Source organism: Apteryx mantelli, chromosome 12 (assembly GCF_036417845.1).
Source record: "Apteryx mantelli isolate bAptMan1 chromosome 12, bAptMan1.hap1, whole genome shotgun sequence".
NCBI classification, from domain to species: domain Eukaryota; kingdom Metazoa; phylum Chordata; class Aves; order Apterygiformes; family Apterygidae; genus Apteryx; species Apteryx mantelli.
The window spans coordinates 5,757,779-5,783,400 of record NC_089989.1 but is presented as its reverse complement, the minus strand read 5'-3'; the positions used below and the strand labels follow the sequence as shown (position 1 = coordinate 5,783,400).

The window sequence follows — 25,622 nt, the reverse complement described above, 5'->3', positions numbered from 1 at the left end:
CCTCATGGCGCCGCGGACCCTCCCCGACCCTCCCGTCCCGTCCCGCCCGGCCGCGGCCCCACTCACGCACTCGCTGCGCGGGCAGCCCGGCCGCTCTCCCCGGCGCCGAGCGCTGGGGGCTCCTGCCCGGGAGGCGGCGGCAGGGAGCGGCGCGGAGCGCGGGCGGGGGGACGGGCCGGACCCGGCCCTGGCGCACGCCCCCGGCCCCGCGCTGCGGGATGGCGCGGGCGGGGAGCGGCGACGGTCTGAGCGCCTGAACTCTCCGCGGGAATTTCGCCTTTGGCTGCCTCGAAAGCCGCGGTCGGGGCGTTTCGCAAGGCGGGTGCTGCGCAGCGGGCAAGGTCCGCCGCCTCCCCCCCGCTCCTCGCTGCCGCCCCGGCCGGCCGCTCCCTCCCTCCCCCCTCCGTGCGGCGCCGCAGGCGGAGCAGAGGCGCAGCGCGACCCCCGCTCCCGCCGCCGGCTGCTGCCGCGGCCCCGGCGGCCGCTGGGGCGGGGGGGGGCGGGGCCGGCGCGCGGCGGCGCTGAGGCGAGGCGGCCCCGCGGTAACGGCCGCCGTGCGGAGGGGAAACGTGCTGGGCGGCGGCGGCGGCGGCTCCTCTGCTGTGAAACTTTTCTTTCGGACGAGCTGTCCCGCCGTGTCCGTCTCTTAGCTGACTCGTTTCTGGGCATGCCATGCCTGCTAGCGCCACCGATAAACGCAAGTTAAATAATATTCCTTAACGGTATCCCGCAGGACAGCCGAAGGTACCGGGGGAGACTGCAGGACCTTGGTAACGGCCGTAGAGCTTTTCTGTTGGCTTTGCCCTCTAAATATCTTAAATGCGTCTTCAGTGTAGGCTAGACTGTATTCAAAGATAGCTCTTCTGGGGGGAGATGGCCCATAAAATTCCATGCAAAATGCCAATATCCAGTTAAGAGTTGGTACGGCTGCTCTGCTGGGCTACTTGAGGATTGGCTTGTCTTGGTTTCCCATTCAGAGCAGTTCGTGCTGGAGTAATAAAGATATAATGAAGACTAATCAAGATAATTATCTCAAAACAGAGAATTTGCATTTTCTCTAGAGGTCTTGTGATGACATTTTTCTTTGTTACAGTGTCTTCGTTATTGGTCGTAGATGCTGATTATTTTCCCGAGTCCGTCCTTATAGCTCTGTTGTGAATATATTGGATGATTAATACTTTTCTGAGATCTTCATAATTGCTTGTTAATGTTCTTGCTCTTGGATAAGCAGAAAAATAATGGATGGTAACTAGATGTTTGCTTATTAAGAAGACTTAAGCACCAAATTGTAAACTTCTGAACAATTATTCATTAATGGAAATAAGTAATTGTCCTCTGTGGAACAATAAGTAAACGTGTGGTCAATGGATAAGCGGTTTTAACTGGCCTTTAATCTATGTGGTGATTAACAATGCTTGAAACCAAGCTGAGGGGTGTTCGCAGGATTTGTAGCGTGTGTTCAGGTATTTTAGTATACTTTCAAAGCTTTTAGTAAGTAAATAAATAATAGAAAATGTATATTCAGTGTGTATTAAAATATACACAAATGTGTGCTCAATACATTTTCAAGAACTATTCACTTTAGTGAAGCCTGGATTTTTTGATCCAGGGTTGTGTAGCACCGACTCTGGTGAGGTCCTGCTCCCTAACTAGAGCTCGTAAGCACTATGATGACACTAGCAGTGATCAATAATTATGATCAGTTTCCTCCAGCAAAATGAAATCAACTTAATTTGTCGATTCCATCAATATCTGGAAGAGTTCTGCCCATAAACTATGGGTAAAGCAAAAACCTAAAACTGTAGGCTGAACTGCACCCATGTAACCCTGGCCCTCACAGGAAAGACTCTCAAGCACTGATCTCTAGAGCCAATGATTAGGATATTATGGTAACTAGCGTGTTTTGGTTTGTTTGTTAGAGGCATGTGGGAGAGTGGGATGGATCCTACTGTATGCACCACTACAGTTGACTCATGCTACATCAAAACTTTTGGAAAGACAGTAATGCAGTACATGGAGTAGCAGCACAAAGGTTGGTGAAATTTATAGGAAAAATATCAATGTTGTTTGTGTCACAGTATATTTGAATTATGTATTTGTGAAAACAGAGCCCTTAAATCTACATGAATGACAATAATTTATTTAAACAGTACTTCTTGTGTAAATCAGTTACAGGAACATGAAAGGTACCGACTCGCATTATCTGTTAATGTTATGTTCACACAGAACTAAGCTATTCAGCACGTGTGATTTTTATCTCATTCTAGGGTTCTTTTTTTCCTTATGGATTTATATCCTGTTGTTTGGGCAGTCAGTGGTGTATTTAAAAGCTAGTTTAAGACTTTAGAAAAATACTTTCCATTAACTCCATTTTCAGGGGTTGATGACAAAATGTTTTATAGTGAAATTTGAAATATTTTACTAGGGGAAAAAATACAAACATCCATGCTTGAACTTGTAGTTCAAAGACAAAAGAAAAAATTATTTTGTAAAAGCATAACTGATCTTTGTGGTATGTCATAGAAATAATATATTAATTTGTAGAAATATCTTAAATGGGCACAGCCACAGGAGAAAGCAAACTAACAAGCACATATGTTTCTCAGGAATAAAACTGAAGATAGTCCTGATTTATGCTCATCTATTTTCAAGAATTATGACTACAGAACACTAGGATGTGAACCCATCTATTATTCTTTTTTTCTGTTCTCTTCTGTTTTTGTATGTTATCTTCAGTATCAGAACTTAAGCAAAAGCAGGACATTATCATTGTTACTCAGGATATAAGCTACAGAAGCTCTGACTGAAGTAGGCAGGAGTGAAAACTGAGTTTGCTTTATTAGCTATAGAGGTTTGCTAGGCTTAGTGTGTATTCAGGATTTTCTGTAACTTATTCTGCCCTCATTTTGCCATACTTTCTTTTCTTGCAATACTCCAGCTTCTACAAAAGTATCTTAGACTATGAATAATTTGGAGAAGTTTTTTGATTGTTAAATATTAACATCCTGTTTAACACTAGCAAGCACCAACTGTTATGAGCATCTGTTACTGTTTAAACATGCAAAGCAGCAGTTATATGCAAGTCATTAATGAAGTGCTAGAATCCAGGCTGATGCTTCCCACTTGCTATGTTTCTATACTTAGCTAGTAGAAGTTCAATACTAATTTCAATGGAATAGATTAATTTGGTATCTACAACCTCAAGCCAGAAAAAAGTCGTAAGCCAATCTTGAAAGTCACGATATCATGCCTATTCTTCCCTTCTCACATTAGGTAAATCATAACTATAAATTCTGACACTTTTTCTAGCTAGTCTTTCACTTTAAGCTTTTGTTATTGTATGCAAGGGAAAATTTGAGGTTGAAAAGCCAAAGGTTAATCTGCAAAGCTGTTGATGTCTGTCAAATGAAGAGTAATTTCCACAGTTCACTCCTAGTAGAAATGAATTACAGGAATTCATTCATCCTAATTTGTTTGCTCAAATGCCATGTTTCCTGTATCAAGGCTATAAAATGTAACTGGAAAGAAGACTGAATATTCTAGAAGTGCAATGCATTCTTTCTATGCATGGCATTTTCCCATGACTTTTAAATAGATATTTACATGAACTACAGATTTCCACAGTTATGAATATTTTCACACCACCTTGATAACTGCAAGAAAAAATGCCATTGAAGCTAACTTTTGTGTAATTTAGTACAATAATCGTATTTATAGGTATTAAAAATCAAAACTTTCAAGCTTTTCAAAACTTTTAAAAATTAAATTTCAGTTTCATTATACAATCTACCAACTATATAATTAAAAATATCCCTAGTAAGGGCAGTTAGAGTAGTTATTAGAATTAGCTGCTCAAATAGGCATTTCTTCACTTAAGAATTGTTCTCTGCCAGAGATCCTAGGAGTTTTCCTCCAGCTCTTTGGTGTTCCTGCTTCCTGTTACCCAGTGACTTTTTTTTGGTGAAGTGTTGTTTAAAAAACAAACAATAAAAAACCACCAAAACCCAAAGTTTTATGAAGCAGGCAGGAGAGTAATTTTAGCAGTTAAGCGGGAGCAGATGTCTTGTGCAAAAAGCTGCCCATGTTCCCTTTTTTGAACACCACAGAAATGGAGGAGCCTCCTACATCATTTAAAGGACTTCTCCTGCAGGTGTCCACTCTTTCATGGGCTTGTTACATTATAGAAATTGGCAACGTTGCCTTAGCCTTGCCTTCTCAGGGGGTCACCCCTTCTGCCCCTGGGTCAGGGGACGAGTATTTCTATCACTCTGTCCCATCATTATCATCTGCATCTTTTTAGTTTCCTTCTGACACTTTTTTCCAGTACTGCCATTACCCATTTCCAGTCGCTTTTTGGAGCTACTAGTATATTAAAACATAGTTCTATAGTTCCACAGCTTATCTAAACCTACATTTTTTTGCAGTCACTTCTGAAATGGTGCTCAACACCATGATCTTGTCTATTGTTTCAACTTAACAATATGAAAGCACATTTTGTTGATGATGGAATTTTCTTCAGAGTTTAAGCTTCTTTTTTCCTGTATTCCTCTATGCAAGAAATGCCAAGAATATCAAGTCTTGGCTTTTGTACGCTTTCTGTAAGATTAAATGCAAGATCTAAATGTTCAACAAGAAATAGCAAGAAAGAGGGCTAAAACTGTAACAGGATATTACTGTCAGTCTTCTAAAACATTGATTTGTTGTCATTGTTTAAAAAAGAAAAAAGTGGCAAAAACAGGTTTTAGCAATCAGATTAAGAAGATCTTTTTTTCAACCTTTAAATTTAGTCTGTTAAGGTTTTGTCATTTTACCACCTGCCTAGGTATATATGGACCCAATATTCTAATTTAAAGACCAGAGTAGGGGGGAAATCACCTCTGTTTGTGAAAGGAGGAAAAACTATGTAAAAGATCAGACCTGCAGGGAAGTAAAGCTGATCATCAGCACATTATTTTCATTTAATGACTGAGACATAAATTGCCTGGGATGAAGAAAGAGGAGAATTTAAAGCTCTTGGCAGACAGTTTAGGCTTTCAGTGATCTGTAGCAAGGCTGGTCTCGGGAAGAAAAGGTAATTCTACCCAGACTGATAAGGTTGTATCATTTTTGTCAACAGAGATGAATTTGGCAGCCTGTGTCCTGCTGAATTTGGTACTGAGCAGCTGTAGTGGCGGGAGACAAGCTAAGCCGGTAAGATACAAGAAGAGAAAATCATCCACCTTCCTCCTCCTCCTGTCTGTTCTGCATGAAAAGAAATTGAAAAATTTTTCTCACTGACTCGAAGGCATCAAGAGAGGCTGGTTCTTTTTGCACTAGAAGCAAAATGGATGTTGCTGTGGCTATAGGTAGGGGCTGCAATTGGGTTACCTCCATTCCTGTGTGGGACCCTGGCTTGAATCCATAGCTGGGCTACTGTGCCCTCTTTTTTTCCAACCTTTAAAATTGTTGTGAGGGGAAGTTGCTCTCCTTAGCAAGAATACAATTGTCCCAAGGTTTACGATGAAGAAGGAAACCTGGTGAGTGAGAAGTGAGTACTTGGTATATCAAGGTAGGCTTTCGCTCAATAGCATCCAACTCTTAAGTCAATCAAGTCTCAAGGGTGATAGTAATCAGTGTTTTAAAGATGATAATCTGTCTGTAATCCATCTCTAGCTGACCCTGCTTAAGCAGGGCAGTTGGACTAGATGATCTCCGGAGGTCCCTTCTGATCTCAACTATTCTGCAATTCTCTGATCTTTTAAAAGGAAGGGTGATGGATCTTTCCTCAAGAACAGGACAGTAACGTAGAGCCAGAACATTAATTTCCACCCATTCATGGGAAAATTCCCTTAGACTATCTACTGAAGTGTCCAGAAGTTCTGATACATCATTTCTTTTATGATTTGTCCCAATGGTCCGGATATGTTTTTATTTAGTACAACTCAAATATAAATTAAATAAGTTAATGCCCTGTTTTCTAAGATGTCCACCTTATTTGCAGACTCAAGGGTTTGAGTAAGAAGCTGAATCTACCTTTATTTGTTTAAATCTTCTGTGCTGAAGCCCCAAAACACCATTGTCCAAAAAAAAAAAGCTGTGTAACTGCTGAGCTAGGACTTTTGCTTGTCATGATCTTTGCAGTTATCTTGTTGTTACTTTGTGCTCCCCTTGTCCATTTGTTATATGTGACCCCACTCGCGTATTTCTAGCTCAGGAATTTGCTTGAAAATTTTTTACAATAATTTCATAATAATGTCATTTTCTGAAACGGAACTGATTAGTTACTATACCCTGCAATAAAAAACAACCCAAAACCTTCCAGATTTTCTCTTTTCTGTTGGTATGTGCGTGTGTGCTGCAAGAAGAAACTAGCTGAGTAAGAAGGCAGTTAAGGAGGCTAGACACAAAAATCCCACCAGATGTGCAAAATAAGAAGACAATTTATCTTGTCATGTATATTTTAATAGCTTAGTGTGATACCTATAACTCGAGAAAACTGGAAGTGTGGTTTCTCTATTTTTCTATTAATATTTTGTCTTTAAACCTGGGATTTTCAAAATATCAAAGATCACAGAGAATTCTGTCTTTATATATGACTGCTCAGTTCATGCATTTAAGAAAAAACACTACTTTTAGTCTGTTGTGTGTGGCTTAGAAACAGGTATGTACAAATGGAAATTTTTTTAAGAATCAGATTTCCAATCTGCTTCTTAAAATCATCCAAAAGTGTTATGCTTTCTTTACATATATAAAATCTGTGTTGCACCATCCTCTTCTCAATTTTCTTTTTCTCTCTCTCTCTCTCTCTCTGATGAAACAGATTCCGGTGAAATTTGTCTTCCACATCTCATTCCTCCCAGGCTCTTTCCTCCCTTCCCAGATGGGCTTCTAGTTGCTCCCCAGCTTCTCCCAGATACACTACAGTGCTAAGGAGCCATGGCTCACTACTGCTGGTGATGGAGGTTCATATTCTTTGCATATTCTTTCAAAGGAACACTTGAGTTTTCTCAGTTTGTTTCAGCTCACTGATTAGGTCATGAGTCCCAAGGGCTATCAGATTTTGCAAAGAATTCCCTTTAAAATTATTGCTTAGTTTCTTGTACAAGAAACGCTTTCACGTTACGTATGATGAAAGATGCATGTATTGGTACAGAAAACATCCCACAAACATGTGTGATCTACAAACTTATGGTCATGCAATAGGACTGGAATTGTGTCTCAACTTCCTTTCCAACCATACAGCACTGAGATTATGAAGATCTGCTAGTGTAAAACTGTACCACTTTCTCAGCTCAGGAGCAGGACCTTGCGAAGACAAATAGGAATCAAAATAGGCTGATCATAGCTTACATATACTCCTATCTGTCATCAGTCTCTGGAATGCGTTGTTTTTTACCTAATGTTGACAAACCAAAACCACTTTGAATTTCAGTATCAGTCTCCAATGCACCCAAGAAATTCTCTCTCCCTGGAAATGACAGAATGAAGTATCTCATTTTTATCCCCTTTCTTCTTTAGCTAGATGAAAATTATTTCTCTCAAGCTGCAGTCTCTGACATGACTGATAAAAATCAAATCAGATAGAATATAACCAAATAAAAGTAATAATTTGAGCATAAGTTTGTATATATATGTGTATATATATAAAAAAAATATAAAAATGTATATACAAATATAAGTTTGAGCCTCAGTGTGGATGGTAGGTTTGTTGTCAGCTGGTGGGGATCCTAAGGAGAATGAGAAAATGAACTGCAAAGGATAGTGTCAGAAACATGCTATGAGCAAATAAAAGGCCTACTGCCTTTCAGTTTAACTGTCAAGGTAAACCTTGTGAAAAGGTAAACTAGCGAAAAATAATTCTTCTAAAACTGTTTTTCTGAAGGCATTACTGATGGTCTGTAGTTCTCCAGTTAACTTTCTGGGCAAATGAAATACATTTTCAGTGTAAGTTTCGTATGAAATGAATACATTGCATTGCCAACCTGAACATTTATATCCCTTTAAGAAGTGGGAGTGCAATTTCTTTAATCTGCCTCAGTATGGCAGAGTAAGACCCTGCTTCCCTTTTGACACTCTCAAAGGGGCTTGCAGAAACCAACAACGGCACCACCTTCTGTCTGTGCTAGTGCATGTTTGAATTCAATACCAGTGCAGAGGGAAGTACAGATCATGTGGTAGATTATCATTAATCTCCTGTAGGTATCCTTTCTGAACGTACAGCACAGTTATTGTTTTGACTTGACATTTCTTTCCTCCTCATATCCCTTTTCCCCAAATGACTTTTCCATTTCCCCTTTTGTGCAGTTTGGTGTCACCATCATTGCTCTCAAAGCATTTTTAACTCCACATTCATGCAAGCACAAAAGCAGTATCATAGTATAAATGGCAAAATTAATGTAAATATCATTAAAAAAAATCCAATTACTACTTTTTCTAATCATCTTAGTTGTTTATATATAAGCAGGACACTTGTATGCTGGAAGCGTCAATACTGGTATATCCTTAAAAAAGATTGCTTTTATAAACCTGCATGCTTCTAGATTGATAGAGGCATCTTCTCCAGGATGGATTGATTGCATTAAATGACTTTGTGGCTCTGGATGCATTATTGTAATGAATGAAGTCAGGACCTCCAAGGAGTCAATACACGTTCGGTAAAGCTTATGATTTATTAGCAATGGGGTTGGCTACAGTCATAAATACACAAGATGGTTATTATGCTATTGGCAACCTTAGGCAGAACGGGGCTTGTAGGCAAAAGTAGTAGATTGGAAAAAATAGCCAAGCTTTTGGGCACCAAGCCTTTCGCCAGGTCAGAAACAAAAGCACTGGATATTAAAGCTAAATACAAGCTGGGAAAAACTGCTTGGCATCTAGGTAGGAGAATATCTGTAAGACCATCCTTAAAAGAAAAGGAAGTTATCTATGGAATAGAGGGGACATCAGTCTGCAGATGAAGAAAAGAATGAAAGCAGTGATAAGGTAATTATCTCCTGAGGAAGAGAGACATACAGGTAGCTTATAGCTTGTGGACGTGGAGAGGGTGAGAAATTATAATATACTATAAAACTTCAGAGTTCATTTTTCCCCAGCAAAATTATGAATTCTGGTTTCCAGATCTGGGACTGCACTTGTTAGCATACGGAATATTTTATATAGGTTTGTCCACTTCCAGTGGAACATTTTTAGGTCTGCAGTGAAAAGACTGAAAATTGCTGCTTTAGAGCTGCTAAGGAAGGCACTGGTACAAACAGGCAATGGATGTATACCTGTGACTGAGTGGACAGTGGAAATGCTGAGGATATAATTTAGACAGTTTTTGCTTTAAAAGGAGCAGCCTGGCATGAACTGGATAAAAGAATTTGAGAAAGGTATTACATTCCCTGGTGTTCTGTAAACAGGCCAAAGGATCAAGTACTATGGCAAATTTTAAAATTGCAATGTTTTATTTGGAGAACCTGTTGTCACAGAAGCTGTGTGTTTAATATTCTATGAATTTAAACTGTTTTTTATTGATGATCAGCAAATATCATCTTCTAGCTAGCATCAAAGAACTGACAAGCACAAAGATTTGTGTGACCAGTAAAGGAATTATTGACCATTTTCAGTGTATTTGGTGCAATTATACAGGAAAGTTTCAAAATCAAACTGTATTTGGTACTTGAAGAGTAAGAATATTTTTAAGCAGTTGTTTCCTTCATTTACTGCAGTTTGGGAAGAGGAAGGTAGGGAATAGGGAAGTGACATCTAAAAGAATATAGTAAAAATGTCCACTCTACTAAGTTAATGAATAGGGATTTGGGAAAGGAAAAACAGTTGTACCATGCTTCCTTCAGACACTTCATGAAGTAGGGGTTTGAGCCCTGTGTTTTGGGAGACCAAGAACAATGCATTGAGAAGGTAGGGCTGTCTCTTTTCCATGACTTCATCTCTCCTTCTGTTCTCAAATGGAAGCTCAGAGCCAGGGTAATGTAAGCCAGAAAGACATTATCTTTGATCAGATGATTGGTGACACACGATGGTGTCATGGGGGGCAACCTCCTTCATTGTGGGCTAAAATAATTTTTTCATATTGGCTGCAAGCTTTGAGTGTGCACATACACAATCACCAAGCTGACACTTGATAACTTGTTCCTGTCTCTGAGCTTGGAATTCTGTCTTCCTAAAAATGTTTCACTCTTTTTATGTGCACCTATTTGTTAGTAGTTACTAATCTAAATAAATTCTCATCTATTAAACCCAGCTCCATTACAGTTGTATATATCTATCCAAGTATTAAGTCCTCAAGGCTGACTTTTCTTCATTTTTATTTTCATGGCAGTTACATTATATTGGATTCCCTGTAGAACCAGAAATGAAATATTTCATCCATGCTTACAGTCTACCCCCAGCAAATATAAATGAGGATTCTCTAACAAAATCCATTTTGCTAACTACTCCAGGTAATTTATCAAGTATTCTCTGGTAAATGATACTACTGTTTTTGCTTGCATGCTGTTGCATAGATTTCCTTAATAAGGGTCAGAAATGGCTTCTGCTTTCAATGTGTTTTGAAGTCTTCATAGCACTCCATAGATGCACAGTCATCAAAGCTCGCATTACTCGCATGCAGGCAGTTCCTTAGGAGTGTCTTTTTTTTTTTTTATGCATGTTTTGTTTCTGTATTTCCTTAACATTCACCTTTTATCAATAGAGAAATAGATATTTTCAAAGGAAAAAAATATTTGCTCTGCTGGCAATTTTAAAATAATTTACACTTTTAGCTAGATAGCTTTTTAATGTAGTTTTTAATAATAGTAATATTCCTGATTATTATTATTATTTCTCTAAAATTGCAAGGCATCCTGGCAAGTTTAGAGGCACAATAAAGGAGAACATGTTCTCCCAGTCATATTGCTTGATGACTATGGAATTGGTGATCTCTGAAGTTTCTCACTTTAAAAAAAAAAACACCTCCACACCAACACAAGCACCGGCACAGCTGGTGGTGTTCTTAGTAATCAGAAGACAGCCATATTCATTATGCCTCCCTTCAAGATTTAACTTCTAAGGTCAGGATCAAGGCATTGTTGCTGTTTAAGTAGTCCTCTTTCATACAGATGACATTCTCCTCCCAGATGGGGTTAAATTAAATTTTGTTTGAAATAGCTGTATACAGGTATGACCTATTTTCTTTATTGTTTAGACTTCAGTTGTTGGGAGAGGAAGGGATAATAAGCAGAGCAGGCTGATAACATGACACTTTTCTTCTGGTTTCATTTGATCTGTGGTCAAGATAAATGAATCACTCGTAAACCAGCTTCTATTGCCATCAGAAAGCCCTCTGAGATTTTTTTTTTTTTTTTTTTTAACTTGAATGCCTCTTCATCACTATCGCATTTAGGCAGTTGCCTATAAAGATTATGTAAGTGGAGCATGTTTTTTATGCATTTGTGTGTTTGAGAAGGAGGTAATAGAGGTGAGGATGGTAATAGAAAATGAAAGACTGATCACAGAGCAGGAGCTACATAGGCTAGTACCTACTTCTGATGGTCTTTTCTAAAATATATTGTACATGCAGGATTCATTTATGCATGCTTTGATAGCCTTTAGTGAAAACGCACAAAGACTGTGCATTTGCTAAAATTTTAAATATCCATTTAAATTTGCAGTCTGTAAAGATAATGTAACAAAATACAACAAAAGTTGTATTGAAATGCCTAAGTGCAACGTATACATACTTGGAGTTATTTTCATAAAGATAGAAATCTAAGACTTCTAAAATACTGAAGGAGGAGGGTGGGCACTTTAGAGCCAGATCCAGCCTCTAGACATCATACTGAAGGAGGGGAAAAAATTCACTTCAGAAATATTTCACAAGATCATCTTTGCCTGCAGGTTGAATAGGGTCAAAGACCTTCAAGTGAATCTTGTGCTATGCCGTATTCATTGCCTTAAAATGGGAATTTTGAGAATTCTGCAGTTTAATTTAGATAATGCCATACTGTAATCTGTGAATATGGGATTGACAAGTTTTCTCTGTTTTTCCAAGATGATGAATTTAGTCTACTTACTGGTGCGTACACTGTGACTTGACCAAAAGTACTTTTAATAGACTAAGCAAATTCCATGCAGGTTTGGGCATGCAGAAGCATTAGTAATATAAATAACTATTTCTAAATCTGTTGGAGCTTTTATAGATTAGATATTTTCACCATGTGCATTTTCAAGCACCAGTGCCTGAATTCACACAACTGCAGTGTTCCTATTGTAACTAATACTTGTCCCTTAAAAATCACAAGTACTCTGTTAGCTCATAAGGTGCCATCTGCAGGGTGTACAGTGCTTATCACAAGCACAATAACAGAAGTTGACATTTCATCACTTAGTCATTGAAAGGACTTCAATGTAAAATTTTTAAACCTCAGGAAGTTTGTGGCATCCAAACAAAACTGTCTGTAAAATAGGGAAAGAATTAGAAGTGAATTTTACAAGCAAGCTGGGGCTGGAATATTTAGTACTCCTTTATGAGCGTCAAACATATTAAGTACTTCTTGGAAAAAAAACTTGGAAGCAAAGGTAACTTTCTGCTAAATGATAATACATTGAAAACATGCTCCTGTAAGTTCTCTTTCTGTACTAGCACAGCAGGAGGCACATGCGGCCACTGTAGTCAAATCAGCAGAGCTGGCCAGCAAATACTAAGGACACAGTCTAGAAGAATCGTGGCTGTGCACTGCTATTACAATATATGATTTGACTTTTTGAGATGGTATTCTTTAATTTTTAAGGATATATTTAAAGAGTATTATTATGTTCAGAGTGAGATTAATCAGTGAAAGGGAAAATATGGAAGAAAACTTACAGTACCTGGTTAGGTGAGGCTTAACTAACATGAAACTCATCCTTAATTGCATTTCCTACTAAGATGTTTATCTTGTTTAAATAGACAAGCATATGTAAAGATAATATATGCCCGATCTATGATACTGTGTTAAGAACAGCTAATAGCCTTTTTTTTTTAATCTATTAATGCATTTTAAATGCAAGTAAACATTAAGTGCAATTTAACTTACTAATGACTCCTGTTGTAACAAATGTCTTTGACTTTCTTCTCCCCTCCACACTCTTCTTTGGGATTTCATTCCACAATCGGATAAATGAAAATAGAATTTCTGTGAGAATACTGGGGAGTGATGAAAGCACCGATATTTTGATAGAGGTAAATAACATTTTTGATTTATTTTAAGTGAAAAGAGTAGTTTCTTGTATATATATCCTATGTATATGTATGTACATATATATGTATATATGTCTTGTATGTAGATAGTCAACTTTTTATGTCAAGTAAATAATTTAAAATATATACCACTATATGTCTATATGTTTCTGGGTGTATGATTTATGATTAAATTTCATCCTGAAAAGGGAAAATATTTTAAAAAACCCTACTTAAAAATAAACAACCTGAGTGTTTTCAGTGAAGTGAAACTAAGTTATCATTTACAGTTTTGTAATGAGATTTAAAACGAGTTAAAAATGCTAGAGATACAGACAAGACAAAGCTACTAATTTATGAATTTCATCTATAGTCAAGATTTCTAAGACCGGCAGTAATATCAAACCAAGAATAGATAGGTCTGTGTCCTTTCTCCATCACAATATATGGAGCCTCTAACTGCAGCTGAGTAACTATAGCGTTTTTCCCTCCTACCTACTGAATCCATTACTAAATACTATATAATTTTGAAGTAAATTTCTGCTCAAATGAAACTATTAGAAATAATTAGCTGTGGCAATACCAGAACACAGTCCATCAAGTAATTTAAAAGTCTTTCTCTCTCCTCTGTAGAGATGTGAAGTTAACTGTTTTTCCAGCCTGACTTAAAGGCTGGTTCTGTGGCTACGTTACTTTGTGTCACAGTGTGCATTTACAGTATGTTTGATGCGGTGCTGTAAGAATGATGTAGCTTTGCAAGTGCAGTAATTTACCTCAGCCTTCAGTGTGTCCAGGTGTCAGCACCCACTGGTGTGAAGTTTTGAAGTGTTTGCTGTAGAGAACCAGTTGTAGATCAACAAATCCTAACAAGATCTTTGCACATGTGTACTTCTATATCACAACCTAGCTGCTTTTATATAACTATATATATATATGTTTATAAGCTACGATTGGAATTCTAGACCCTTTAAAAAACAAACAAAACAGCAACATCTCATCTTGCCAGAGTAAGATCTAAAGTTTTGAATTCTTTATGTAGATCTTCAATAAAAGGCAGACAAAAGGCCATAGTCTTAAATAAAATAAGGGACAGCATGCAGTACCAGTACTTTCAGGTACTTACAGACTCATGTGCCTGGAAATATTAGAAGTGTTTTAATAGTTTTTATCTAGATTATAATTGCAGATACAGATTTGAGGTGGTAAGAGCCTCCATAACAGAAAATAAGAAATGGCATCCTGGTCTTTGATCATTTTTCTAACTGAAGAACTCATACTGTAGGATTGAGACTGGTGCTGGCTGTGAAACAACAGATCTAGCTCTTTTGGGTGTGCTGTACTGGGTGTTTTAAATAGAGAGAAGAGCAGACAGTGAGAAGTTAACAAGAGTTCTCGAAGGTGAGAACAGGCAAGAAAAAATACTCCACTTCTACATTGTTAAAGTTTTTCCAATGAATAATACAATTTATTTTAGAAGCAAAATACCAAAAGCAACAGTAGTTTAAGTCTTCCGTTTCACTTTTTTTCAGGGTGATCACTTATATAACAACTTTTTTTCTCCTAGTAACACTAGGGTAAGAATCACACTGCCTTGTTAAGTCCATAGATTGCAGTCTGCAGCTCTTGCTTCTGTGGTACGTATGTGCATCCAGAATGAATCATGGCTTAATATCTGTCCCTTCAGCATTTGATACATCAAATACCCATGTTGTGCATTTTTAATATACAAAAAAACTTATATAGATGTGAATTTGGAGATGACTGTGACACTGTACATAGGGAATTCAATGCATACAATTTAAAAGATGGAGTATAGCAACACCTTCTCACTTGACAGGATTTTTGCACTACTGGAAAATCTCAGACTTAATTTCAGTAAAATACAAAAACACCCAGCAGCAGAAGATCAATACCTCTGCAGAGGAAAAAGTAGCATTTTGGGAAAGGAATGTTTAGTTAACCGTGCTCCACTGTAAACATATAAATTACCACACAAATGCAGCTCGCTCTCGTAACATTCTGACACCAAAACGTTGCCATTCTCGCTGATATATCCATAACTCCTGAGTTGTGTCAAGACAGGCCAAAACTGCACCTCCTTTCCATGCAATTAAGCGGGGATCCATATCCTGAATTCAGAACACAGATTGTGTATAATCATTGGTCTGATTTTTCACTTCTCAAAACCTGCATCCTATTTATTCCCATAGGATTCATCACTGCATGAAATCTTGGGGATTAGGGAAGGAGAAAAGAAATTTTCCTGAACTTATTCAGAAAGAGAGACTCTTTCATGATAATATGATAAATATATGGAGAGACTATTTAATATGTTTTAAGAGTCACTATTTTTATAGTATGTCTTATAGACATATAGGGAAAATCCTTCCTTCAGCCTTTGGAAAATACTTGGATTTTGATTTTACAAATTTAGCTGATAATTGCCAAATGAAACTTACTGTTTTTAATCCATACTTTCTTTTCCCTTAATAAGGAAAAAAAAAACAAATCCCAAGAAAGAGGAAAAAGTAACACAGTCTTGTAAAGCTCTCAGCCAATCATAATTTACTAACTCAACCATTTAGCTATGAGTTAACAATGTACCTTAGGTCTTGTAATGACTTCAACATTTTCAACAACTCTTCTGAAAGAAGGTGGCATTTTGTTGAGAATTCGGTGTTGCAGAAACTCCTGAGCTTTATGAAACATAAGGCCTCCTCCCACTACTAGGATGGAGCTGTACATCTTCTTTTTTGTATCATCAGATGCTGGAATAAATTGATACAAGAAAATTATGTATTGTGTAAAGTTAACAGGCTTGTATTTGGCTTATAAAGAATTTAGTACAGGTCCAACCACATAGAAACTGAGAAGCATTTGCTTTTAAAATTCTTTTTCTATTCCTTGGGCTTCAAAAGATCTAGCTAAAGAAACCTTAACAAAAATTCAAATACAAAAAACAGTGTAGCTATCCTAGAAAAGATAAAATTAAGATATTTGGTAAAATGTAGGGTGCTGCCATCCATCCACATTAATCGGCTGATATGCATATTTTACAGGATTATACAAATACAATTCTTACCACAGCAGTCAATACTATGAAGAATGGCTTTGTCAAGGCCTAAGGCTTTGCCTTCAAACTGAGAGATAGCTGTTTTCCTGGACATGTGTGCAGTTAAAGGTTCTTCTGAGTCATTTCCAGATATCATACAATCACCCTGAGAAGATCCCAGTTCCACTTCTTGAGGGTAGATCCTCTCTGAAACGTCTGAGGCCTGGCCTCGCAAGTCTCCCTCAAATGCACCAGGCTTGGACATAGATTTTCTATCAGCTGTAGCTTTTGCAGACTTAAAAATGAGAAAAGAAGTTGATCTTTAAACTATGAAAAATAAAGATCTTCAGCAGGTTACGTAATAATATAAAGCCTTAATAAGCACTTCACTTCTCTTTACCTTATTGCACAGAAATGTTTAACCTTGCATTACTACCTGCATTACCACCTATTTTTATTTTAAATCCTACTTCCAAAGTAAGGGTTTTATTTTGAAATGCATCAGATGCATTAGTGCCATAAAATGAAGACATCTTAGATTCTGAAAATACACGGTTTTCATTAAGGACTTGTCTAGATATCTGCAATTCCTTACTTTAAGTTTATTCCTCAATGCTGCTGACAAACTTCACTTTCAGAGATGAGTTAGAATTCTGTTTGCATTCTGCATTTAAATAACACTTTATGAAAAACAAAACAAGCATTCACACACCTGCTCCTGCTTACTCTGTGTGGCTAACAGGTAATGTTCATCATGGGGATCCTCAGGGTCACCTTGTGACCTGTGTTGTAAAGTTGTCATTTTTTGTCCAACAATTCCGAAAGTTGCTGGATAAAACAGAGCCATTGGAGCCTGAAGAATGAGAGATTTGGTAGGACTTTACTGAATAGTTTTTTCTTTTATTGCTTACTACAGAAAAGGAAAAGCTTGCTCTATTTTTATTTTCTCACAATTTAAAATTAAATATACATTTTTTCAAATAGGTTTGTAATAGGCTACAAAGTGTGTGAGTTTTGTGTAATTTCTTAAGTACAACAAACACTTGTACATTCATATAGGTTTCTTTAAAGATTATGGTATTGTATGATGAACAAATATTCAAATACAGTTTGTTACAAAATAAAAACACTCAGAGCTGAAAAAACTTGCAAGATCAGCATTCATTCCTTGCACTTGAAGGATAAGCATCATATTGAATCGAAGCTCTTATCACTTTAACTAAGGCTAGTTAGAAGGTCTTGTCCATCTACTAGTGCTGTATTAGGCACATTCATACTTACAGTCATTCATTTCAATACCATCAAACAAGGTTAAAGACAACCCATAAATCACACAGGCTTAATAGCAATGTGAGGATACAAGTGAGACCCAGAGCGTAAATACACCTGAATTTTTTTTTTTTTTAGGTCACCTGTAATTTTTCATCCCCTAATCGAAACTGGTATAATAAAGCTGGCGAATCTGGATGACGAATTTGGAACTCATGGTCTTGCAGTCCAGAAATATCCTGAGGTAAAAAAGACAACAAAATTAGATCTTTTATATCACTATATCCAACTGCTTAAACCTATTTAATCTGTGGGCAACAATCTAAAAAGTAAAAGTATTCTTCAGACTCTGAATTTCATATATCTATTCTTGAAAAATTTTTGAAGTCTTTTCCTTGTAGCATGATCTGCCAGAACAGTTCTCTATATGCATAATGTTTTACAATAAGGTTTTGTGCAGAAGGAGAAGACCTGCTGGCAGATCATACAAAACTGAAACTGGAAAAACAGCATATATGTGTTACTGCTATAAAGAACAAAAAACCCCTTACTTCCTAAAGTAGACTAAAATAAATTTAAAATACTTCAAGTCTAAGCCTTCTCCAACTCCTGCCAGTATTCTACTGAGTAAACCATTGTATTTTCTATGCTCTTGAAACCCATTTCCTATATACCCATTACAGAGGGCTGTATGAGGCAACTATTCTATACCTAAAAATAAACTATGCCACGCAAAAACACATTTCAAGTCTCATGCATCTTCACCTCATACATCTCTAAACCACTGCATATGTTGTAATGATTTTATGTATTTTTCTCCCCATTAACCACAAGAAATTGTGAACTCACAAACAGACTCCCCAGAGTAGCATTCCATAGGGGATGGGGAAAGTTTACTTGGAGAAAACACCATATTCCCTTGTCACCTGGTCTAGATGACAGAATGTTTCCTTTAAGTGCTGAAGCAGAAGGCAATCCAACTTATTAGTTAGCTGACAGTCTCTATATGGGAACCCAGCTCGTTGCATAAGCCAGTAAAAACACCTTGACACATCAGATCCTCCGTATGCAAGGCACAGCCTAAAGCACAGAGAGAAAAAAACAAAAAACTGATTACTCTTGAAATCCTATCCTTCTACAGTAGCATACATAGGAATACAAGAAACATTTCAAACATGCTGTGATCATGACTTCCACATAGTTTGCAGAGCACAGGGTCAGTTCTGCATTTTTCTTCTTTTAAACATGGCAGAATTTTTTTAAGATTCATATTAGTGTGACGTAATGACGTTTGTTACACAACTCAAAGTAAAAAAAACTGTACTTGTAAAACATTTTCCTTATTTTTACAGTCAAATCTTTGCATAAGTAACTAAGTATGTGCTTATAATAATTCTGCTCATTAAGATACCTGGTGTTGCGATGGGAAACACCATCTTCTACACAACAAACACTTGTCTTCTGATCTCCCACATCTACTATACATGCACTGCTTAAACCACTTCCAAAAGTGGCACACACAGACTCCTGATGTACCACAATTCCTAGCAACATAGGGAGAGAAAAATTATATCCAGTTCATGCCAAACTTCAAAGCCATGTTTCTGACATTTAAAGGACATCTTAATATCTTTTAAAATTTACTAATAGCCTGATTCTGCACTGAAAGTTTATGTACTTAATAAGTGGGGTGGGGGGATGGACAGAATTATGGTTGGTTAGACCCTAGAGTCCCAAGAAAAGCTAAGAGCAGGATAGATGCCTATGTTCACATGTTCTTCTTTTTGTGAGACTAAAGACAATTGTCTCCAGACTCAACTTATTTTTGCAACCAGTACTGCAGGGTCTTGGCTATCAGATGCACATGGAGTGTTTTTCTTATTTTTTCTAGTTTTATCCCTCTCATTAGCATTTTAAATATGATCTTTAAATAGATAAAAAACACAGTCTGATTTTACTCTTTCCTTTCAACCTACCTTTAACTGTAAAAGGCTATTTTCATATTTATATTACAAGCCCATATTTAAGCTTAAGAAGTACTGCATGCCTCACATTCTCTCCTTCAAACCAATGAAGGAAAAGAATGGCCCAGTTGAGCTGTGCTTGTAGACAAAAACTAAGTGACACTAGTGTTTCAAAGGCAAATGTTTTTAAATAACAGAATTTAGTTATGCTGTATAATTAGTTCAGCTCTTCACTAAGTTAGTATTTAGGAAATGGCACACTCAAGAGGAGTTATTAATGGTATTTCCTGTGTCTGATTTACCAAACAAAAATAAGAAACTTCTTTATATTTTTCCTAGTATTCTTCCTGTTCCTCTGAAGCTAAGACATTTCAACTGCAACCTCTTTTATGCTCTTGCTAGTATATTTTTTATGTAGTAATATTAAGTAGGTACTGTTCACCTTACTACTATGCACAAACCAAAAAAGAATCAAGTGGGGTATGATTTAGAACTATTCTGGTCAAAAACTAAAAATAAAAGCTAATATGGCTAGTTCATTTTAATCTGGTGAAATGAATCAAATTTTGTTCAAATGCATGAATATATATGGTGAGACCGATCTCTATTTTTACAGTATTTCCCACTTGATTCTTTTGGATGGAAAGTCTCTTCTTTTTGTCACGAGTGTCCTCTATTTGATACAGAAGAGGCTAAACAGGTTTAACAGTCAAGCAATAATATCTAAGCCTATAAACTGATGAGAGCAGTGCTTGGGAACTGCATTTACCTCATATTAATTAATTATTAAAAGATAGCAGTTTTACTCTCCAGCATCCTGCAATTAATTTACTGTTTGAATATTCTCTATCATTTAGCTTATTATCCTTGTCTGTTGCTACAGCATTTTAATCTCAGCTGAAATTAGAAGCTCACAGTTGGAGTATCTAATAGCAAAGAAGAAACTTGCTTCAACACTAGCCAATAATTTTGCCCTACTGAAAGAGACAAGTTATGGCAATAGCAAAAGATGAAAGGTGCTAACATTAGAACAGTAAGCTGGGATTGGCCCACAAAAATGTGCCTTAGAGGAGGAAAAAAAAATAAAAATCTTTATGCTATATATTAATCATTAAATCGTTTGCATATACATGGTTGTACCTGAGAAGCCCATCTTCATTAGGATCATATTTACCAGTTCTTTCACATGTTGTTTATTATAGATGTCTGGAATTAGTAAAATACACCTGTAGTACTGGAGATAAGAACAGTGAATTAATGCCAGCTCTCAAATTAAAAGTTCTCTTTGCATGCTTGACTACCTGATGCCAAGGAAGAAAGCATAATATAAAAAGTGCTAAAAAGAAGCAGAATTTATGGAAAGAGGGAACATTTTCAATAATTTAAAAATCAGTTCAGAGTAAGTACCAGGTTAAGAGTTTCTAGGCCATTAAAATATTTAAAAGTGTATCAGATAGGAGAAAAACACCTACTCAACAAGGAAGAAAAATTATGCAAGCATTAGGTATGTATTCCTCAGTTCCCTCCTTTTTAGCCAACAGAGTAAGATGGTGAAATTTCTAGAATTGGATTTCCAAACCTCCTTGTTAAAAGTATTATTATCAAATTTTGTCTTCAAAGGCACAAATCCAAATGAAGTCTTAGGAACCATATTCACCAGCAGAAAGGATTTATCCATTAAGGAAACCATCAGTAAGAGGCTTAGAAATAAACAGGTTACCTCTCTTAAATTTTAAAAACAACATTTCCAAAAGTGGATACAGTCCAAAATAACACGTTCATAGCTCACCTTTAGGTCTTTCAATGGTATTTCCAGATATTTTTGTATTGCATGTGACCATATAACTTCAAGATCTGCTAATACTGCAGTGAGGGAGCCACCAGGTCCTGTGTGGAGATTCAGCTGCCCTCTTCTAATAGGCCAGTGAATATTGTAAGAATCCAGTGGATTAACATATAGTGCCTGAAAATGAGAAAGTTCTATGCATTCTATGCATTGTCTTTCCCAAAAGGTTAATAACAAATACTAGAAAATCATTTCAGAAGCAGATGGAACAAGATACATAGCAGCACTCTGACTGATGTGACAGCAATACAAACAGTGGATTTCTTTATAACAGGGCTGGATTATAAAGCATTTAAAAAATTTTTTAAATACATGGTTTAAAATGTTTGAATTTTCATATCCATAGATATCTACTATGCACATACCAGTACATTCTTCCATTATCTCAAATGAGTAAGTGAAATAATTTACAAATTCTTTGAAGCTCAGGAATACCTGATTATTCAGCAGTGATTCCTAGGCTGATCTCTCTACCAATTTCTTGCCTTTTCCCTCAGTTATACCACATACGCAAAGTTCTCAATGAGTCCCTGCACAAATGCTCATCTATAGCAACCACATACTATGGCTGCTACCATATAGCAAGTTGCTACTGATTAAATAGCTGCATTAAAACATAATGTTAAGCCTCATTTCAACATGCATCTTACCTCTTCTCCTACCAGATATTCTGGATGATTTGATGTGTTTGTCCACTTGGCCCCAGAGCTGTGATCTAAAATAGCTGGTCGCATCTGTCTGTTGTATGACCTAGCCTGAAATGTAATTAAGTCATACATTGCTAATAAATATTTCATCAGTCATCACTTTTTATGCATGAAAGAAAAAAAAAAACACAAAGAAAACCCTACACTGAAGACCTGTGATAAGTCTGCATTTTCTTCTCTGGTCTTTGGAGTTAAGGCACACATCAGCACCATCCGTACTTGTTGTATAAAGCAGTATGTACCTATTCTCATCCATTAAAATACAGTATCACACCAAATAACGATATGAATGAATAATTTAATAAAATCTTAAGAATGAGTTACCTGATCAGGTGACACTGGTATACGCCTTGCACCGTTTGACATCTTTTTGGACCATATTGCTTGGTCCACCATTTTAAGACCATTTTGTCTCTGCTCGGTACTTTCAGGTTTCTAAACAAAAAACCCAAATATATAAGACTGTGGGAAAAAATAGAAGGTTTGTACAGTGAACATCATATACATCTTTTTAAATAAATTCTTTTTTGTATTACAGCTTTCAACACATTTGTCAAAGTCAGCTCAAGTGGTTTAACTGATTTTAATGGCTGCTCCACTTGGTCTCCAATCTCGTGAGCTCAGGATATTGTCTATTTAACTGGAGAAATACTAAATGAGAGCAAAAGATATTTAAATAGGTTTCAATTGTTTAAAAATGGAATTTAGTATTAGATTAATTTGATTAATGAATTTTAGTACAGATTCAGATTACGAATAAGAACATTATATATATTTTTAGAGCAGCTTAGACTAAAATTGCTAACTACATTAATCAAGCTACAAACCAGCTTGTAAATAAAACATTCCCAAACGGAGTAGTTTTATAACTAATTCTATAAACGCTTAAAAATATTGTGCGATATCAGATCATAGAACGGAAAAAAATCAATCCGTAAGAACTCTCAGTGGGTTCAGCTCACTGGGTGTCGTTCCTCGGTGAACAAATCCAGCAAAGCCCTAGCGTAAAGCGGGGCAAGTCACCAGCTTTAACGAAGCCGCGGCCGCTGAAGCGCGTGGCAAGAGAGAGAGGGAGGCGGTGCCGACGAGCGCCGCTCTGCGGGGAGCGGGCGGAGGGGACCGGGGGGGGGGGCCGGGGGGGGAGCTCAGGCAGCCCCGCGCGGGGGCCGCGGCGCTTGCTTACGTTGAGCCCGTCGCGCAGGAGCCAGCTGTCGCGGTAGGCGGGCTGCCCGGGCTGCCGCTGCCGCCGCGCCAGCACGTGCGGGAGCCCCACGGGCAGCGTGTCCGTGGCTCTGCCCAGCCGCAGCGTCGTCGACCCCGGGTGAATCACCACGATGAAGTTGCTCTGTATTTGCTGCGAACAGAGAGGGGGGCGGGAGTGCGCGCCGGCCCCCCCCCCCCGCGCCCAGGGCTTAAAGCCGCCGGGGCAGCTGCGGCCCGGTCCGGCCCGGCCCCGCCGCCGCCCGCCGGCCCCGCCGCGGGGTCTCTCTCACCTCCTGCAGGGACTCGGGCACGGCGGCGGGCACGATGGGCCGCTTGACGCCGCGCTGCTCGCGCTCCCGGTCGCGCTCCTTGTCCTTCCCGTTCTCCGCCTCGCCCTTCTCCGCCTGCGTCATGCTGCCGCCGCCGCCGCCGCTCGCCGGCCCCGGCCCCGCCGCGGCCCCGAGCGGCACCAGGCGGAAGCGGCGCGCGCGCCGGCCGGAAGCGGGCGGGCGGCCGCGGCGCCTCGGCCCTGCCCGCGGGCGGGGGCGGAGCGGGGCTGGGGCGGGACGGGGCGGGAGGCGCGGCCCCGGCGCCGGTCAGCGCTGCGGGCGAGGGGGACGGAGCCCTCGGTACGGTCGGCCGGCGCGGTGCCGAGGAGAACGTGCAGCGCTCCGCACAGGCGGCAGGCAGGGGCGCCCGCCGGTACGTACTGCCGCCCTGTGAGCATCAGCGGTGACTGACGCGTCTGGGCGCGTTGGGCGCTTCTGTGAACGAGTAGGACGCTAAGGCGGGAGCGCGTGCTCGGCTGAAGGACAGGGTGATGCAGCGAGGACGTTTAAAAGACAGACAGTCGCTTTAGATACGCTCATCAAGAGCAGGAACCACCGCAAGGGCTGCTCTCACCATAAATAGTAGGCGAAACATAACTAATGTATCTATTAACAAAGAAAGATACATTGCTGGATTTTTGTAATAATTCCCTGCTGAAGAGGTTATTAGAAAAAAGTCCCCCCCAAACCCCAAATAACCTTAAGTATCATCTTGTGCAAGGTAATTCAATTGATATTTTTTCCTGGCACTTAATAACTTAATATATTTTCTCAAATATAAACAGTTCTCGCCAATTCAAAAAAAAAAAAAAAGCCACCAAACAAAACCCCAGAACAATAACAATAAAAACTTCCTGATATCAGGAAAATTAGTTACAAGGTAGTTACTGTTTGGGGAAAAAAAAAAAAAAAAAAAGCTTTTCCATTATTCTTAAGTGTTATCACTGAGTACAGTTACTGTTTCTTCCTTTAATAAAAACACAGCCTAATTTTATGGGAGAGAAAAAAGTCCCACCAGGTATTGTATGCTGAACTGGCATATACATTTGAGTAAGTAAGTTTATAACGGAGAAGGAATTAATTTCAAGAAGTGATAAAGCAGGCATATTATAGGAAAACAATTATGGGTCATAATGAAGTGACATTGCAAAAGGGAAGATTGTAAAGCAAAGTAATCTGCAGGTCACACACTAAAAAAGTGTGTCTATGGAGTATCATTAATACTATAATAAGATACAGAATGTTAGTACCATCAAAAAAAGGAAGCATAGCTTTTTTGACCCTTGACTGACCTGCACCAAATAGAGAAATATCACATTAATGTATTTTTTACTCAATTGAGCATAAAAGGACTTATTCTACTTCAAACAGAATTTTTTGCTTTTATAAAAATGATGAGAAAGTCAGCATTGTGACAAGCCAAATATAATTTACTTATTATTTTGCAACTACAGTAAAATTTTCAGAAACTATACAAAGACTTTAGACAGACAGTAAACATGTATTTAATAAAACTGCGGTTCAGTTACACTGGATCCTTGAGGAGGGAGTTCCCGGTACAACTTCATTAATCTGCTTGCATCACAGAACAGTTTCCAGTTAGACATACACATTCACAACATTCAAACTCGTTTGGTCCGCCACTGAACTCTTCTTCCCTTTCACCTTGCAAATGTGCATGCTCATTTGCCTGCCTCTTGCAGCAGGCATTTACCTAAAATATATAAAAAATAAATATTATGGCACATTAGAAACATTATGAGATAAAACTATGCAAGTAACCATTTAAAAATAAATTGTATTTTTAATTTGGCTAAATGAGACCTGCCAAAAGCTTGCAAACTCCTGTTTCTGAGCAGCTTACACATTGTCATCATCACCCAAAAGCTCTCCCCACAGCCTTTGCCGGCCTCATGTCTAGTCAGAGATAAAGAAATGCAGGTGAAAAAAGAAAAAAAACAATCATGGAAAGGAGCTTATTCCCTTTTTTAGAAAACTGAAATATAGATGTACATTTTTTTGTTTGCTACACTTAGTTTTTATGATAAACAAGAATTACTGGTTACTAGTCACCT

General features: G+C 38.3%; 1 protein-coding gene and 1 long non-coding RNA gene across 3 annotated transcripts; one reads left to right on the top strand and one right to left on the bottom strand.

The window, feature by feature from the left end:
• The first annotated feature begins 180 nt into the window (after positions 1–180).
• On the top strand, positions 181–22,811 carry LOC106488612 (uncharacterized). Of its 2 annotated transcripts, XR_010885457.1 has the most exons (8): positions 181–341; positions 734–770; positions 1,920–2,032; positions 5,117–5,345; positions 10,301–10,421; positions 13,129–13,180; positions 17,637–17,742; positions 22,554–22,811. It is a non-coding gene; the product is annotated as an uncharacterized lncRNA (long non-coding RNA). The 2 variants fall into 2 exon arrangements; XR_010885456.1 differs by lacking the exon at positions 181–341 and having other exon boundaries at positions 533–770.
• Positions 14,612–23,686, bottom strand: ACTR8 (actin related protein 8). The gene is made up of 13 exons (XM_067303774.1): positions 23,509–23,686; positions 23,199–23,369; positions 22,340–22,450; positions 21,959–22,063; positions 21,252–21,425; positions 20,603–20,696; positions 18,910–19,042; positions 18,425–18,578; positions 17,642–17,737; positions 16,942–17,082; positions 16,260–16,524; positions 15,782–15,945; positions 14,612–15,306 (listed from the first exon to the last, which is right to left on the bottom strand). The coding sequence occupies exons 1-13, from the start codon at positions 23,629–23,631 to the stop codon at positions 15,163–15,165; spliced, it is 1,875 nt and encodes a 624-aa protein (XP_067159875.1). The 5' UTR covers positions 23,632–23,686; the 3' UTR covers positions 14,612–15,162.
• Positions 23,687–25,622: the final 1,936 nt, after the last annotated feature.

Bases quoted from the DNA above. Each gene is read 5' to 3' on its own strand.
- ACTR8 (XM_067303774.1), bottom strand. From the start codon at position 23,631: ATGACGCAGGCGGAGAAGGGCGAGGCGGAGAACGGGAAGGACAAGGAG. The intron at 21,426-21,958 runs GTAAGATGCATG...TCTCATTTTCAG, and splicing joins AATATCTGGTAGGAGAAGAG to GCACTATATGTTAATCCACT. The intron at 15,307-15,781 runs GTACATTGTTAA...TTCTGAATTCAG, and splicing joins AAGTCATTACAAGACCTAAG to GATATGGATCCCCGCTTAAT.